Source organism: Myodes glareolus, chromosome 4 (assembly GCF_982192425.1).
Source record: "Myodes glareolus chromosome 4, mMyoGla1.1, whole genome shotgun sequence".
Lineage (NCBI taxonomy): Eukaryota > Metazoa > Chordata > Mammalia > Rodentia > Cricetidae > Myodes > Myodes glareolus.
In genome coordinates this window covers 105,246,382-105,263,613 of record NC_142029.1, presented here as the reverse complement: position 1 = coordinate 105,263,613, position 17,232 = coordinate 105,246,382, and the positions used below count along the sequence as shown (strand labels likewise).

General features: G+C 53.2%; 2 protein-coding genes across 3 annotated transcripts; one reads left to right on the top strand and one right to left on the bottom strand.

The window, feature by feature from the left end:
• Positions 1-4,530: 4,530 nt before the first annotated feature.
• On the top strand, positions 4,531-10,249 carry Shfl (shiftless antiviral inhibitor of ribosomal frameshifting). 2 transcript variants are annotated; one of them, XM_085689868.2, is made up of 9 exons: positions 4,531-4,684; positions 5,059-5,182; positions 5,324-5,373; positions 7,158-7,196; positions 7,342-7,491; positions 8,588-8,691; positions 8,813-8,967; positions 9,303-9,554; positions 10,108-10,249. In XM_085689868.2, exons 1-8 carry the CDS (start codon positions 4,664-4,666, stop codon positions 9,518-9,520), a joined length of 861 nt encoding a protein of 286 aa, XP_085545994.2. In that variant the 5' UTR covers positions 4,531-4,663; the 3' UTR covers positions 9,521-9,554; positions 10,108-10,249. The 2 variants fall into 2 exon arrangements, with proteins under 2 accessions (XP_085545994.2, XP_085545993.2); XM_085689867.2 differs by lacking the exon at positions 10,108-10,249 and having other exon boundaries at positions 9,303-9,875.
• Angptl6 (angiopoietin like 6) lies at positions 9,558-16,115 on the bottom strand. Its single transcript, XM_087905823.1, has 6 exons — positions 15,982-16,115; positions 14,497-15,054; positions 11,972-12,149; positions 11,091-11,278; positions 10,746-11,016; positions 9,558-9,822 (listed from the first exon to the last, which is right to left on the bottom strand). Exons 2-6 carry the CDS (start codon positions 15,046-15,048, stop codon positions 9,632-9,634), a joined length of 1,380 nt encoding a protein of 459 aa, XP_087761949.1. The 5' UTR covers positions 15,049-15,054; positions 15,982-16,115; the 3' UTR covers positions 9,558-9,631.
• Positions 16,116-17,232: the final 1,117 nt, after the last annotated feature.

The following is a 17,232-nucleotide window of genomic DNA, read 5'->3' as shown; positions in this document are numbered from 1 at the left end:
TGTGACACAGAGAAACCCTGTTTCAAAAAAAAAAAGCTGAAAAAAAAAAAAGAAGAAGGGGGTATTTAAGAATGGGTTCAAATGGAAGCACAGGACAGTTTGTGCGAGGAGGAACCCAGTGACAGTCAGTTGCGGTCCAGAGGAGGAGGCTGGAGGAGAGAGGGGGGAGCTTCAGACGAAGTAAGGAAGATGATGCAAATGTTGAGGGGAAACTCCAAGGTCCAGAAAAGTGTGTTGAGAAAAGACGTAGAAGAAAGGTTACGTTTTTCAGAATAATCTAGAAAAATGAAGTCTTGATCACTGCTGTCTGGCTGTGAAGAGACACCACGACCACAGCTATGAAGAGACACCACGACCACGGCATCTCTCAAGAAAGAAATCATTTAATTAGGGCTGGCTTACAGCTTCAGAGGTTTAGTCTCCTCTCATCATGGTGGGGAGGATGGCAGTATGCAGGTAGGCATGGTACTGGAGAAGTAGTGAGAGCTATATTCTGATCCTTAGGCCGAAGACAGAGACAGCAACACTGGGCCTGGCTGGGGCTTCTGAAACCTCAAAGCCCACCCACAGTGACACACCTCCTCCTTCCCCAGAGCCCACTGGGAACAAAACAGGCAAACACATGAGCCTATGGGAACCAATCTCACTTGAAGGGCCACAGCCGGCAGATTTGGACCCTACGTGACTGCTGTCCATGCGCCCTAGGGGAAGGGATCCTGGGAAGGAAAAGTACTAAGTGTCCCACGCACCTCTGGTGAGCCCACCTTCCTAGGTGTGGTACCTCAGCCAAAGTGACTGAACCAAGCCAGCTGAAGTATTAGGTCTCCACTGAGGCCAGACTGTTAATACTGAGTCCTGAGGCCAGGGAGGGAGAAGGAATTGACTTGACCTTAAATAAAGACTACAACTGGTAACACCCAGTGCGGACAGTCCACTCTGCCCCAGTTTTCAGTGGGTGTCAGGTATGATGTGCCTGTCACCCATCACGGTCTCACATGGTCTGGACTTACCAGGCCTCCTCCGTGTCCTTCCAACACCCCTATTGATTTCAGCCACAAACCCTTGCACGCACTGTCCTTCTGCCAGGTACACTTCTCGGCCCATTGCATCAATGGGGCTCTGCTCGAAGATCACCACTTCAAAGTCCTCTTTCCCTTTAAAATCTAGGGCCTCAGTGGGAGAGCCCCTGCCTAGAGTCCCCCAGTGAGGGGCTGGGGTGTGGCCCACTTATAGTGTACCTAAGTAGCCTTTGTGAGGTCTTGGGTTTATACCCAGCCCTTTAAAAAAAAATGTAGGCCACACATACCTGGCTTTCTTGTTCTCTCACGCTAGATGTCCTGTGTGCTTTCTGCTGCTAATAACTCACTGGCAGAGACTGCCTAAGTTAGACCACAGATTTATTTTGGCAAGGAGGTTCTGGTCCAAGGTCAAAGAGCAGGTGCCCATCTGGTAATGGACTCTCTGTTGGCTGGATTCCCTGGTGGCTGGGGCATGAACATGTGAGAGACGGTAAAAAGGCTCGGCAGGTAAAACTCCTCTGCCGGCAGACAGGCCTGAGCACCTACACTCAACCCCATGTGGTAGGAGAAAATTGACTCCCCCAAACTTCCTGACTCTCATACTCCTGCCATGGCACACTCATAACACAGTCAATGTTGAAAACAAAAACAAAAAAACCTCTTTAATCCCAGTGCTCGGGAGGCAGAGGCAGGGGGATCTCTGTGAGTTTGAGACCAGCCTGGTCTACAGAGCGAGTTCCAGGACAGGCTCCAAAGCTACACAGAGAAAAACCCTATCTCAAAAAAACAAGAAAAAAAAAACACACACATCAGAGACCAATTGGTTCAAATGCCTCACCTGCTATAAAATAACCCATTAATTCACACACTAATCCATGAAAATCATAAAAGGATTGTCCCGCAGGGCCCTGATCCCTCCATCTTCCTCCCATCCTTCCTAAAGATAAAGATTCTCACTGAGCAGGCTAGTTTTAAATGCTCCCCCCTCCCACTCAGCCAGTTCAGTGCTGGGATGGCACCCAGGGCTCCATGCTATGCAAGGGCTTTCCCATTGAGCCCAGTCCCAGCCTGCAGTTTCCTTGTTCACCAAATTTACCTGAGCACAGACCTGTACAGGTTCTTCCCTCTCTGCCTGGAGATGCATTCCGAGAAAAGTTCGATGGAACAGAGCTGGCAAAATCCAGACCACAGATGTGTGCGCTACCAGGGGCGTTCGGCGTGTGTCTAGTTCCCAAATCTAGGGTATTCTCTGAGGAGCATAAATTAGATTCCTACTTGGTTACTCCTCACCTCGTAAGCGTCATGGACATAACATCATACTTGCTAATTTTTTCTTTTTGTCCTTTTATTTTTTGTTCTTATTTTTGTTTTTGTTTGTTTTTTGAGACAGGGTTTCTCTGTGTAGCCCTGGATGTTCTGGAACTCACTCTGTAGACCAGGCTGGCCTCAAATTCACAGAGATTCCCCTGCCTCTGCCTCCAGAGTGCTGGGATTAAAGACGTGCGTGGCTAACCACTGCCCGGCTGATACTTGCTAATTCAAAAACCATTTGGATTTGTCTCATTGAGTTGTTCTAGCTCCAAACCGAGGAATGTCACACAGAAGTCAGCTGATAAACATGTGCAGTGTGTGACTGGCATGGCAGTACACGCCTGAGATCCCAGCACTGTGGAGGTAGAGGCAGCAGGATTGGGGTTCAAGGTCACTCTCAGCTACACAGGGATGTCAGGCCATCCCAGCTTATGTGACACCCTGTGTCAATGAAAAATAAAGACATAAAAATAAAATTTAAAAGATTATAAACTCATCTGGGCAGTGGTGGCTTTAGTCCCAGCACTTGGGAGGCAGAGGCAGGCGGATCTCTGTGAGTTCGAGGTCAACCTGGTCTACAGAGTGAGTTTCAGGATGTCCAGGGCTACATAGAGAAACTCTGTCTTTCAAAAAAATAAAATAAAATAAAATAAAATATTAAAAAATAAAAGATCATGAGCTCCAAAAAGCAGAAAGCGACCATTCTGAGACAAGCCCTCACCATAGAGCCTAGGAATCTCCAAATAAACAACACCCCTTATCCAAAGCACGGAGCTGTGGCAGCCACCTGTGAGCCAATTACACTAATGTGTTTGTTGGTGGCTGCCTTGTTCATCACTTTTGGTTTTTTCAAGACAGGGTTTCTCTGTGTAGCTCTGACTGTACTGGAACTCTCTATAAACCAAGGTGGCCTCAAGCTCTGCCTCCTGAGTGCTGGGATTAAAGGTGTGCACCACCGTCTGACTCTGATTTTTGTTTCTGACTGGCACATGACTCACATTTCTTGGGCTACAGCATAATATTTGACCACCTGTGAGTATGGACTAACATGGAAACAGAGTGCTAGCCTTCACAGCAAACAGATGTTTCTTCCTGTGACCTGTGAGTATGGACTAACATAGTAACGGAGTACTAGCCTTCACAGCAAACAGATGTTTCTCCCTGTGAGTCTGCAGGCCTCTTAGCTATTTTGAAACAGTAGTCAGCACACTGGAATTTATTCTAGCATGCTAAGAGCAACACTGTAACCCGTCACCAGTCGCTTCTGCCCCCCCTCGCTACAGTGTCTCAATCATTTTTTCAGCATCCACTGACTTAAGTCGGAGAGCTGATATACTTTGACATAATGTCTACCAGTCTTGTCCCTGTTACAGCTAATAACAAGACTTCCTCTTTTTTGTGGGTAAGTAATATTACATGGTGTACACAAACCACATTTCCTTTATCCTTTACCTATTAATGGACATGTAGGTTGATTCCATATCATGGCTTTTGTGTTGTGAACAATGCCACAACGCACACAGGAATAAGCATCGGGCTTTTTTTGGGGGGGGGGGATTCAACCCCTGTACTAAAAGAGGCACAGAAGAGGGTTGCCGGAAGGAAGGGATTTGAACCTGGGAAAAAACCCAGGCCTCTCAAATCTGGGGACCCATTCTCTGCTCCAGAAGTCCATAAAGCTTGACAAAGAAAGTTTGTTTTGTTCTGGAATATTTTCCTTTTTTAAAACAGGGTCCACGTGGGCCAGGACAGTCATGAACTCCTAATTCTCCTCCCCTACCTTCCAAATGCTAGTGTGACAGGTATGTGTCATCATACCTGGTTTGCATGCCCATTGTACAGAGGAGGAAACTGAGGCTTGGGGGGACCTAGGGAGAGAGATGCCACAGGGGTCAGAGCCTCTGAGCAGAGCATAAGCGCCCCCAGGGTCCTAAGAAGCTTTGGGTTCCGAGTGGGAGGAGCATCGCGGGAGCACCGAGACCCGCGTCCACGCGGTGCGGCCCCGCCCCCACGGGGGACGTGAAGACGCGGACCCCGCGCAGCGTGGGGACATGTGACCGACTGCAGAGGCCGCGCGCTGCATCCCCGGCCCGGCCGCGCTGCTGCGCAGGACGCGGGGAGGCGCGCGCCGAGGCCTGGGAGCACCGCCCGGGAGCACCGCGAGGCGCGCGAGCAGACGCACAGCCGGACGGCCGGGGAGGGGTCCCCGCGGGGACCCCAGCTTCGCGCAGAAACGAAACCGAAAGAGGGGACCGAGGAAGGCGGAGCCGCGCCGGCGCCACCCAGCCCTGCGGGGCCCGGACCCGGGCGCGGCCAGGTGTGCAGCGGCCACCATGGCTCAGGACGGCGTGGAGGTAGGACATCCGCGCCACCGGCGACAGGCCGCGCGGGGAGGGCTCCGGGGACACCCCGACCCCCCGGGCCACCTCCCTCCTCCATCCCGGGCTCAGTGGGGCTGCAGGGTCAGAGGTCGGAAGGAAAAGGGGTAACCTGGCCTGCATCCCACCAGACCTCATATTCGCACCCGGGAGTCTTGGACGCGCTGCAGTCCCACCATCCCCCTCCCCACCAATGCCTGGAGAACTTTGGATTTTTCCAGGAAATGGCTTAAAGGGAGGGGGGATGGGGATGCAGAGGCCAGAAGCCTGGGTCAAGTTCAGGAGAATGAAGGGGCAGGCGCTGCTCCCCCGTCGCCCCCCACGTCAGAGTTCACCCCCCTCCGTCCCAGTTGGAGAAGAGCGTCAGGCGCCTCCGGGAGAAGTTTCATGGAAAAGTGTCCCCCAAGAAGGCAGGGGCTCTTATGAGGAAGTTTGGCAGCGATCACACCGGAGTAGGGCGCTCTATCGTGTACGGTGAGTCAACCCAGGGGAGAATACTGAGTGGGTGTGGTTTAAAAACCGCTGTAGCGACCCTGGCCCCCCTAGACGGAAGGCTCTTCATCACCTGGAACTCCTACACACCCTTCAAGAGCCCTTCCCATATTTTCCCACTAGGTGTCAAGCAGAAAGATGGACAAGAGCTGAGCAACGATTTGGACGCCCAGGTAACCTGTCCTCCCTCTCTCCCCCACAGGAAGGGGAGAATCCCTCTTCTCTCCAGCAGAAGGAACAAAACCACAGCTGTGAGAGCCCACCTCCCTATGTAGGCTCCTTCCTTTTCCCAAGCAGTAGGTGCTCATTCTGTGCAGGTTATCTCAAATGGAGGAAACTGGACAGTTGGATAAGGAGGTCCTGGCTGCTGAGGAAGGCTCAAGGGAATTCTGCCTTGCTCTAGAAGAAAAGCTGGGCCGGGCTGGGGAGGAAAGAGACCCCGATGGAGAAGGGGTGAACGCAGTCGCTTCTGTGGCTGGTATTCCGTGTATTGAACTTGCTTGAAAGACAGACTAGTTTTGTTTTGTTTGAGACAGGGTCTCACGATGAAGCCCTGGACTGTCCTGAAACTCACTTATAGGCTAGACTGGCTTTTAACTCACAGAGATCCACCTGCCTCTGCCTCCCGAGGCTGGTAATCAAAGACCTGCACCACCATGCTGGGCACCTAAAAGCATCTGACAGATCATATTCTTTAAGCTTCGGTCTATAAACAATATAACAAATTAATAATACTAGAAGGAAGTCACCTTCACGGAGAGCACCTGAGGGGGCAGACCTCCAGGCTTTGGTTCCTCTCATACCTATCTGTCACACAGGGTCCCTGGAGGCAATCCTATTACACAGGACAGCTCAGGGTCGTGACTTTCACCAGGGTCTGGGAACCAGCATTTGGCTTCAGTGATTCAAACTCTAGCCTTGTGTAATGAAGTTTGGGCCCCGAGAGGCCCCTCTGTGAGGACCCACGGAGAGAGAGGGGCTTGCCCACAGTCCCCATCTGGGAGCAAAAGAGCAGCCATTCAGACTTGCAGCCACATGGCTGCAAGCCCCCGAACCCAGAACCTTTTAAAGGCTTGTGGCCAAGGAGCTGAGACGTGGCTCAGCTATTAAAGCACTTGCTCTCACAGGGGACTTTAGTTCCATTCCCAGCACCCACATAGACGGCTCACAACTCCTTCGGGTCTGGGGGATCTGACACCCTCTTCTGACCTCCATGGGCACTGCACATGTGTCTCTGTACACAGGGAGACACACATACACATTTAAAAACTTGAATCTTTAAAGCCACGTGACATCAGAGGTCAGGTGTCATGTGTGGCCTCTGCAGATCGAGAAGTCATACAGGACTGAGTTGCATGGGCCACGATCACTGACTGATTTCAGATTCTGGGCCATCTCAGAAATGAGACTAACAAAAGTATTCACTTTATTTATTTATTATGTATACAGTATTCTGCCTGCATGTATGCCTGCAGGCCAGAAGAGGGCATCAGATCCCATTATAGATGATTTTAATCCACCATGTGGTTGCTGAGAATTGAACTCAGGACTTCTGGAAGAGCAGCCAGTGTGCTCTTAACCACTGAGCCATCTCTCCAGCCCAAGTATTTACTTCTTAAGGATATCTGGGACATTGTGCTTTTGTCTAGGCTTCTACTTGGGCCTTCATGCATTGTAGGCCATGCTGAGCCATGCCCCAGCCTTCGATTACCTGTTGTTCTCCTTCCTTGCCCTCCCAAGAACTTGAATGACTGGATTGTGCTACCAGACCCAGCTCTGGTGACACAGAAAAGCTCTCAACACAGGCAATAATGTTTCATCTTGGCTGCATCTATATAGAGCCAGGATCCTGTCTCCAGTCCAGGAGCCCCACGCAGGCTCCTCCCCCATTAAACACGGGGATAGCACCCGCAGAGCCTTTCCAGTTTCTAAACTCTCCTTCCGTGTCTCCCCTCAGGACCCACCCGAGGACATGAAGCAAGACCGAGATATCCAGGTGCGTTGGCGGCTGGGCTGAGGCAGGGTGTGGACAGGGAGGAGATGCAGGATGGATACCTACCCATGGTGCCCCAGTGAGAGTGTTCACAGTGGACTCCAGAGGCAGAGGTGACCCTGTCTGTCCCCATTCATCCATGTTGCAGGCAGTGGCCACCTCTCTGTTGCCCCTGACAGAAGCCAATCTTCGAATGTTCCAAAGAGCCCAAGACGACCTCATCCCTGCCGTGGACCGACAGTTTGCCTGCTCCTCCTGTGACCACGTGTGGTGGCGCCGTGTGCCCCAGAGGAAGGAGGTGCTGCCCAGACTTATCCTGATTCCCTGCTACACTCCACTCCTGATCTGACTCTGTGTGTGTGTGTGTGTGTGTGTGTGTGTGTGTGTACATCTCAAGACCAGAGTTTGATGGTGGTGTCTTTCTCAGTTGCTCTCCCCTATTTTTTGAGATGGGGGTCTCTCACTGAACCCTGCAGCTCACCAGTCCGTTAAGGGGTTTGCTGCATGGCCCAGGAAGCCTCCTGTCTCAGCCTCCCCAGCACTAGGGTTGTGTGCAGTTAGCCATGCTGCCTCTTACATGTGGCTATGGGTTTGAACTCATGGGTAAAGCTCTACCTACTGAGCCAAATCGCCACCTTTTGCGTCCATTTTTAGTTTTTTAGGTTTATTTTATGCATACTGGTATTTTGTTCACATATGTGTCCCTGCACCACAGTGACACATGGGTGCTGGGAACTGGACCTGGGTCCTCTGCAGGAATAACAAACCATCTCCCCAGCCCCCTTTTCTGCTCATTGAGAGGGTGTCCTGTAGCCCAGGCTGGTCTCAGACTCAGTGCGTAGCTGAGGATGACCTTGAATTCCTCATCCTCCTGCCTCCACACCTGGTTCACATGGGGCTGGGGGCAGAACCAGGGGCTCCCCGCGTGCTAGACAAGCCCAACTTCAATATTCAGCTGAACCATTCATTTGAGTCACTGACTTGAGAAGTCAAACATTTGACTTTGACAGCTGGGGCAGAAATCAAACCCAAATCTAGTTTCCTAACCTCTTTTCTTTTTTTCTTTAGATAGGGTCTCTCTGCGTAGTCCTGGCTGGCCTGGAACTCTCACGACCCACCTGCCTCTGCCCAAGTGCTAGGATTAAAGGTGTACACCACCACGCCCATTGGCTCCCTAATCTCTTGATAATTAGTATGCTTCTGATAAGGGCTGAGCTGCGGCTCCAGTAGTCTGCTAGCAGAGCACTCCTGAAGCCCACATATGAGGCACAGGGATGTAGCCTGGCATCCAGCTCTTGAGCGATGGAGACAGGAAGGTCAGGACTTCAAAGCTAGCCTGGGCCACGTGAGACCCTGTCTCAGCCCTGCACATTGGCCCTTCCCTGCCTTCTCAGGTGTCAAGGTGTCGCAAGTGTCGGAAACGTTACGACCCAGTGCCAGCCGATAAGATGTGGGGCCTGGCCGAGTTCCACTGCCCAAAGTGTCGACACAACTTCCGGTGAGGGTCCTGTCCCACCCCAGCCCACCCTCGGCCCAGTCCCAGCCTCGTCCCCTCCTCCTGTTCCCGGGGGAGGGCCCAGCTGCCCCCATCAGCCCCTCACAGCCCTGCTGGCCCCCAGGGGCTGGGCACAGATGGGGTCCCCATCACCCTGCTACGGGTGCGGCTTCCCTGTGTATCCCACTCGGATCCTGCCCCCACGCTGGGACCGTGACCTGGATCGGCGCAGCACACACACCCACTCCTGCTCAGCTGCAGATTGCTACAATCGGAGAGGTGAGGCCCTGATGTTCGACCTACATTCTGCATCCCCTGTGCACCGACCCCTGGCTGCTCCCTCCTTCCCTGAGTCCCCCATAGCTCCCTAGAGCTGACTGCTCCCCGGCTCCTCCCATGAAGTTCCCAGCAGCTCCATAGTGTCCAGCCTATGAGTCCCATGGTCCCCACAACCTGTGAGTCCGTTTTTGTGGCCACATTCCTACCTCCCTAAAGAGTTTGAACACCTGTAAATTGTAGGACCTCTGATCCCTGTGTCCTACGGCTCCAGTGGGTCCCTGCAGAGCCACAGACTCCCCTCACCTCCAGAATCTCAGCAACTCTCCTTCCCCTAGAGCCCCATGTGCCTGGGACGTCCTGTGCCCACCCCAAAAGCCGTAAGCAGAACCACCTCCCCAGAGTGCTGCACCCCAGCAACCCTCACATCAGCAGCGGCTCCACGGTGGCCACATGCCTGAGCCAAGGCGGCCTCCTGGATGACCTGGACCATCTCATCCTGGAAGACCTAAAGGAGGAGGAGGAAGACGAGGAGGATGGTGGGCCCCGAGAGTGACCCTGACCAGACGCACACAGGAACGACAGACACGGTGTGTGGACACCTTGTGTTGCTATAAGATACTGTCTCGAGGAGATAGAAATAACCTTGGGGGTACTAATGGGACAGTCACAACCGCACAAGCCGGGTCAGCATAACAGCCTTCTTCAGAGAGTACGCCCCACCGCGGAACTCGGCCCAGTAGACCCCGTCCTGGTAGCGGCTCCGGTAGTGACCTCCATGGTACCACACACCATTAAGGTTGGAGTGGGCACAGGCGTGGTACCACCAGCCCCCACGATGGTACAGGGCACAGTTACCTGAGGGCAGAGACAGAGTTTGTGTTCCCACCAAAATAAAGTCTCTACGAGCACTTCTTTGTGCAAAGCTTTTGCAAGCATCCCTCAACCTTCCCTATCTTATTGAATAGAAGCCCTAATCCTCCATCTCCTCGCCAAGATAAAAGGCTCTGGCTTCTCACTTTCTTCTTCAAAGTAACAGCCTTAATTCCCTATCTCCTTACCAAAATAAGAAGAGGGCTTTTCCCATACATTTTGCAAAGTAATCTATTATTCATTCCTTTGTGGGGGGGCTTCTCTTTCCAGATGGTTTATCCCAGGTGGACTGGCACACACCTGTAATCTCAACATGTGGGAGGCAGAAGGAAGAGGGTCTAGAGTTTCAGACCAGTCTGGGCTCCATAGTGAGATCGTATCTCAAAAATAAACAAACGTGGGCTAGGATATAGCTCAGTGGTAGTGTGCTTAGATTGCGGGGTCGGGCAGCTCTGTCCCCACCGAAAGAAGCTTAGCTTCCACTCAGCCCTTCTCACAGTGCATGGTCCCTAGGTCTTAGTCATCAGAGAAGGAATCGGGGCTCCCTGCACCCCTGGCCTCCTTATGCTGAAGAACTTACCTTGAGATAGGGCACCCTGTAGCCTAGGCTGGCCTTGAACTCCCGCCCCTCTGGTCTCCATCTGCTAGAGCTGGGACTCCAGCTCACCAGAAGCAAACCTGACATTTAGGTTTAGTGTAGGTACCCACAGAGGCTAGAAGTATTGGATCTCCTGGGACTAGAGCTACCCAGTGGGTGCTGAGAACCGAACCAAGGAGGAATAGTTTGTGCTTTCAACTGCTGAGCTATCTGCACCTCTCAGAAGGGAAAATTTGACTTTACCGCTTTTCACCCTAACCAGACTAGCAGTCCCATCTTCCTGCCCTCCCACCAGAATAAAAGTTCTTACCAGAATAGGAGTCTCGGTCCCTGTCCACAGTGCTGAAAGGTTTGTCGTTGTGCCAGGAGAGGGAATCTCCGGCATCGCCGTGGTACTGGCCAAGCCGCAGACGGTAGTGGTCACTCTCAGGCTCCAAGGAGAAGCTGTCATAGTGGGCACGTGCCCCACGGCCCCCCCAGTCCTCTAGGAGTACCAGCAGCTCATGGTCCCCACGGCTGGTCACCTGATGCACGGGTTCCAAGCCCAGCCAGTATTCCCCATCTGGCCGCCCAAAGCCCGCCTGAAAGGGTGGGAGGAACAGGTCAGGATGGGGTATCCTCAGCCAGCCTCCGCACCCCTGCCACAAGCACCCACCTTGTAGTGCTGCCAGTTGGTGAAGAAATTGACTGAGCCATCTTGCCGCCGCTGGATGACGGTCCAGCCTCCACCTTCCCGCTGCTGCTCACACCACACAGACACCAGGCGCCGGCCCAGCCGCAGCTCATAAACTCCGCTCTGCCTGTGCCCTGCCCCGTGAGCCTCTGCACAGTCCCTCCACGGACCTGTGACAAGGTATAGCCTGAGTCAACCAGGCCCTTGCTGGATCAGGGCCTGACTTACCAGTTCCCTTACCCAGATAAAAGCCATCTTCTGTCTCCCTCTGAGGAAGAGCCATTTCCTTACCGTTTCTTCTCTCAAAAGTCATGGTCCTATGGGCCAACTTCTCACCAAAGCAGAGTCCTAACCTCGCATGCCCTCATAGAATAAGTACCCATGCCTATTTTCTCCTCTTCCTACTTCTCACTATATTAAGAGGACTGGTTGGGGCTGGAGAGGTGGCTCAGTGGTTAAGAGTACCGGCTGCTCTTCCAGAGGACCCAGGTTCAATTCCCAGCACCCACATGGCAGCTCACAACTGTCTGTGACTCCAAGATCTGAGACCTTGACACAGACATACCTGCAGACAAAACACAAATACACATAAAAAATAAATTAATTTAAAAAAAAAAAAAAGGACTGGTCTTGTTAAGTTTTTGTACTGCTGGGAGGCAACGGAAGACCTTGGTGCTCTGCCAGTGAACCACATCTCCAGGCTGTTCTTGTCACAGGCTAACAGTCCTTTCTTGTCCCCTCATTTCCCCTGGTCCCCACACTATGAGGCAAATCCTAACTTTTGAATTTCCATCTACCCAGATGGCACTGGAACCCCTGGGTCATCATCTCACGCACATCCCAGCAGGCCTGCCTTGACTTACCCACTGGCCTGGTGGAAACAGCAAGGTGCCCAGTAGGTAGGGGAGGAGACGGGAGCTCCTGCTGCCTCAAGTTCTGATCTCTCTGGCTCTCTGGGGTTCCGTGCAGCCTCCTGCTGGTGTTGCCAGCACTGCCCACTAGATTCAGAGGAACCAAAGGCACTAGAGGCTGTGGCAGGACCTGGGACCATATAGTCAGACATAATTAACCCCTCAGCTGAGGAGGCCAGGCATCCCCTGGCATGGGAAGTAGGGGGACAGGCAGGGTCAGTAGAACAAATCTCCCCACCAGATAAGCAGAAAATCAGGCAGGGCAGTGCCTCAGATTTATCACCACCTACCAAATGCCTAATGCTGGTGAGGCCATGTGTAAAGCATGGACGGTAGAGAAGGGCATTGGTCTCATGCTCTATCCTTCCCTAGAGATGGGGTCTCTCACTGCACTTGAGTTGGCCTGGCATCCAGCAAGCCCCAGTAAACCTTCATCTGCCCACAGCCCTGGAGCACACACATGCAGGACCCCATAGCCCTGGGACACACACAGGCAGGCCTACCACAGCCCTGGGGCACACACACACACATATACAGGCAGGCCTACCACAGCCCTGGAGCACATACATGCAGGCCCACCACAGCCCTGGGGCACACACACACACACACACACATACACACACACACACACACACACACACACACATACACACACACAGAGGCCAGCCCACCACGGCCCTGGGGCACACACACACACACACACACACATACACACAGGCCAGTCCGCCACGGCCCTGGGGCGCGCACACACACACACACACACACACACACACACCAGTCCACCACAGCCCTGGGGCACACACAGACAGGCCCAAGCTTTCTGTGGTTCTGAGGATGGGAGCTCAGGAGTGTATGCTCGCACAAAGTGCTCTTCTGAACTGTTTTCCCAATCCTGCTTTGTTGTGTTTGGCTTTTGTTTCAGAAAGGGTCTCACTCCAACTGGCTGGCCTGGGACTTGCGACACCCTCCAGCCTCCGCCTCCTGTCCTAGGGATTACAGTTGTTCCACGCCTGCCTTTACTCTGTGCTCATACACTCAGAGAAAGCTGGACGATTCCCACTCTGCTGTCAGTCACAGCTCCACTGCACACACCTGCTGAGTTCCAGCACATGGACCTTAAACAATGTAGGAAAATCTGCAGAACCATCACGAATCCAAAATTCAGGGCCAACTCTGGGGGTGTGGTTGGTCAAGAGTAGAGCAGTTGGCTCACATGCAGGAGGCCGTGGACACAACAAAACCACCAGGGATGAAAAACAGCCCAAACCAGGCCTGTGGTCAAATGTTTGTCATTCCAGCACTTAGGAGGAGCGTGAGAATCAAGGTCATCCTCAGCTACCAAGGAGTTAGAACCCAGCCTGGGCTACATGAGTCCATCTCAAATCCACTTGATCTTAGCCAAAAGGCTGAGAAACGGTGTGAGTCCATCTCAAAAAAAAAAAAAAAGAAAGAAAAGAAAAAGAAAAAGAAAAAGAAAAAGAAAATCCTGATGACAGAAATGGCCCAAAGTTCAGAAGCCTCATATAGTTACAGGGCTGGATGCTGGCTCAGCAGTTAAGGGCACTGGCTGCTCTTCCAGAGGACCCAGGTTCAACTCCCAGCACTCCCAGCACCCACATAGTGACTCACAGCTGTCTGTAACTCCAGTTCCAGATCGCTTCTGGCCTATCTGGACACTACATATCCACACGTGGTGCAGACATACATATGTGCAGGCAAAACACCCACATACAGGGCTGGAGAGATGGCTCAGAGGTTAAGAGCACTGACTGCTCTTCCAGAGGTCCTGAGTTCAATTCCCAGCAACCACATGGTGGCTCATGGCCATCTATAATAAGATCTGGTGCCCTCTGGTGCCCTCTTCTGGCATACAAGCATACATAGAACGAATGTTGTATACATAATAAATAAATAAACCTTTAAAAAAAAAAAAAAACACCCACATACATTAAATTGTAAATGGCTCAGTGGTTAAGAGCACTGGCTGCCCTTTCAGAGGTCCTGAGTTCAATTCCCAGCAACCACATGGTGGCTCACAACCATCTGTAATGAGATTTGGCGCCCTCCTCTGGCGTGCGGGCATACATGGAGGCAGAATGTTGTATACATAATAAATAAATAAATCTTTTTTTAAAAAAGTATCAAAAGGTAGGTGGTGGTGTTGCACGCCTTTATTCCCAGCACTCGGGAGGCGGAGGCAGGGGGATCTCTGTGAGTCTGAGCCCAGCTTGGTCTACAGAGCGAGTTCCAGAACAGAAAGGGAGGGCTATGCCGAGAAATCCTGCCTCCGAAAAAAACAAAAAAAAAAAGAATATGCTCTCCTTGTGTATAGTGACAGTGAGCATGAGCCTCGGAGCCTGCGAATATCCTTCTGTGGGGCGGAGAAGGCTCTCCCCAGCCATTCACCCGGAAGAGCAGTGGGTGGCGCCGCAGGCACCGTTTCAGATTTAGGACCAGAGATCGCGCGCCGGAGGTACCTGCTGCTGGCCCCGGTCCGCGTCGACGCATGCGCACTGCAGGCGGCCCAGGAGGCGGCTGTGTTGGCTCACGAGCTGCGCATGCTCGCGGAGCTGCGCGTCCAGCTGCTGCAGGAGCGCCGCCGTCCGGCGCGCTTCGGTCTCGGCGTGCAGCGCGCGCTGCGCGAGCAGACTGAGCGCGGCAGCAGGCTCCGCCCCCGGGTCAGGCTCTGCCTCCACCTCCGCCTCCGGCTGCAGTTGCGCGCGCAGCTGGCCCAGGCGCGTGTTCAGGCCTTGGCTGTGCTCACGCAGCGCGCGCACCTCGCCCGCGAGCGCACCTCCCTCGGCCGCGCGCCTTTGCAGCGCGCGCAGCAGCTCCTCCTGGCGGCCCACGCGCATGCGCAGCGCGGCCAGCTCGCCGTCGTGGGAGGCGTCGGCGTTCCCGCAGACCGCGCTGGTCGCCTTCTGCGGGGTCAGTACCAGCGTGACGCGACATCGCGCGGCACCTCCACGTGCCCGCCAAGCGCCCAGCAGGAGTAGCAGCTGCAGCGTGCGCAGCCTGGCAGTGCCCATAGCCACCTGCAGCGGAGAGGGAAGGAGGCCGTAGTATTTTAGCCCAGACTGGTCCCAAAGCTCCCAAGTACCGAGGAGGATCATGAAGTCCTGATCCCCGAGCCTCACCTCCCACAGTAGTCCTTTGCTATACAGCTGAGCTGCAGCTCGTCGCGCAGATTCTCACACAGAAAGCAGCATCTGTGTACGCCCAGAATCCCTGCCACCCCCGGTTCCGGACACCTGAGCCTGGTCACCTCTGTCCTCAGAACCTTCGGTGGCTCCCATCTCAGGAGAAAACCGTGTGTGTGTGTGTAACCCTAGGCCTCACTTGTGCTGGGCAGCTCATTTCTAATTTGAGACATGCTATCACTATGTAGCCCAAGCTGGTTCCGAACTCGTTAGATGGCTGGTGTCTGCCGCCATGCCACGCTCCACATCGTGTCAACACCAGGTTAATATTCATGGCTCCCCATTCCTGCCCTGCAGAGCGCACACCAAGGTTCCCCATGCCACACCCCAAACATTCTGTCACACACACTTGCACCTACTCAGAAGATAGCAAGACTGCACAGATATTAGGGTTAGACCTCATTTTCGATTCACTGAAAAGAACAAATAGCAAGGAGGCCTGTGAGGGTGGCATAGAAGTGAAGGAGAGTGAACAGGAAGCCGGGAAAGCCAGGAGTGAAAGGCCTCTGCTCTAAAGCACTGGGAAAGATGGAGTTTCTGAGATAGAGACTGGGTGCGTGCACTAGCTACAACAGCCCCTCGTCATGCAGGAGCTCCTAAGCACTGACCAGGGTCTTCTCTTTGTCTGGCACATGTGGCTGCCTTCTCAGGCAAGCCTAGAATTAAACAAGAGGCCTGGGGACCCCCCCCCCGACCCCATATCCACATCAAGACCAGTCTAGACAACACAGCTACCCCTCACCGCTTCTACCCGGCTCTCACCTCTCACAGCCCAGACGCTGACTTCAGTGAGGTCTACAGCAAGCCCACAAAATCTGAGGAAGACCTGAAGGACTAGGAGGGCCTCTGAGCTGTGTGGGTAGAGGAGGCTGGAGGGACAGAAGAGAAGGCTTGGAAACCACCCATCCCCCAAGTCTAGGAGTATAAATATTTAGTATTTGTAGTGTGAGAACCCAGACAGAAAAGCCAGATCCCCTTGCCCAGGCCTCCAGAGTGTGATAACAGGGGCCACTGCCCTCCATGAATTTCCTCCTTTCAGAGGCTCACAGAGCATGGGAGGCCCTGTACCCCAGCAGACCTGTGGGATCCAGACTCAAACAGCTATGACAAACTAAAATCAATGAGCAGCCTGCCTGGTGTTGGGGACACCCTTAGGGAATAAAGCTTGTTCCTCCATTTAACCCTAGCAGCCAGGGCTGGGGTGTGACTCAACTGTAGAGCCCCTGCCTAGACTTTCCCAGTGAGGGGCTTGGGTGTGGGTCAGTGTTAGAGCCCCTGCCTAGAATCCCCCAGTGAGGGGCTGGGGTGTGGGTCAATGGTAGAGCCCCTGCCTAGAATCCCCCAGTGAGGGGCTGGGGTGTGGGTCAATGGTAGAGCCCCTGCCTAGAATCCCCCAGTGAGGGGCTGGTATGTAGCTCAGTGGCAGAGCACTTGTAAGGTCCTGGGTTATTACCCAGTACTGAAAGAAGAAAGCAGAACCTCAAGATGCGGTCGGTGGTACATGCTTCATCACTTTACCTGGGAGTCAGAGGCAGTTGGGTATCTGTGGGTTCCAAGTCGGTCAGTGAGCCCCTATCTAAAAAGGGGGGGATCTTAGGTCAGGATTGATGTGAAAAGAAAAGAAAGAGGAGCCCAACCTCAGTAAAAGCACACAGCCCTTACTGCAGAAGTGGAGACTGCCAAGGGACAGGGGCTCGGGGCTTTGGAGGCAGAAGAAAGACAGAAGTTTTATCTGTGTTTGCAGTCTTAGGCCGAGAGATGCCAGCAGATGCTTTTATCACGTGCTGACTTTGTCAGGTTTCTCCTGGCTCCTGACTGCAGATGTTCTCATCACTATGTAGGCTTTCTTGTCAGACAAGGTGTTCTTACTGGTATGTGCCGCGAGCTCCCAGTGCTATTATTAGTATGAGCAGGGAATTTCTAAACAATCTGAGGCTCTTCGTTTTAGATTATGAAGAGACACTATGACCAAGGCACTTACATAAGAAAGCATCTAATTGGAGGTTTGCATAC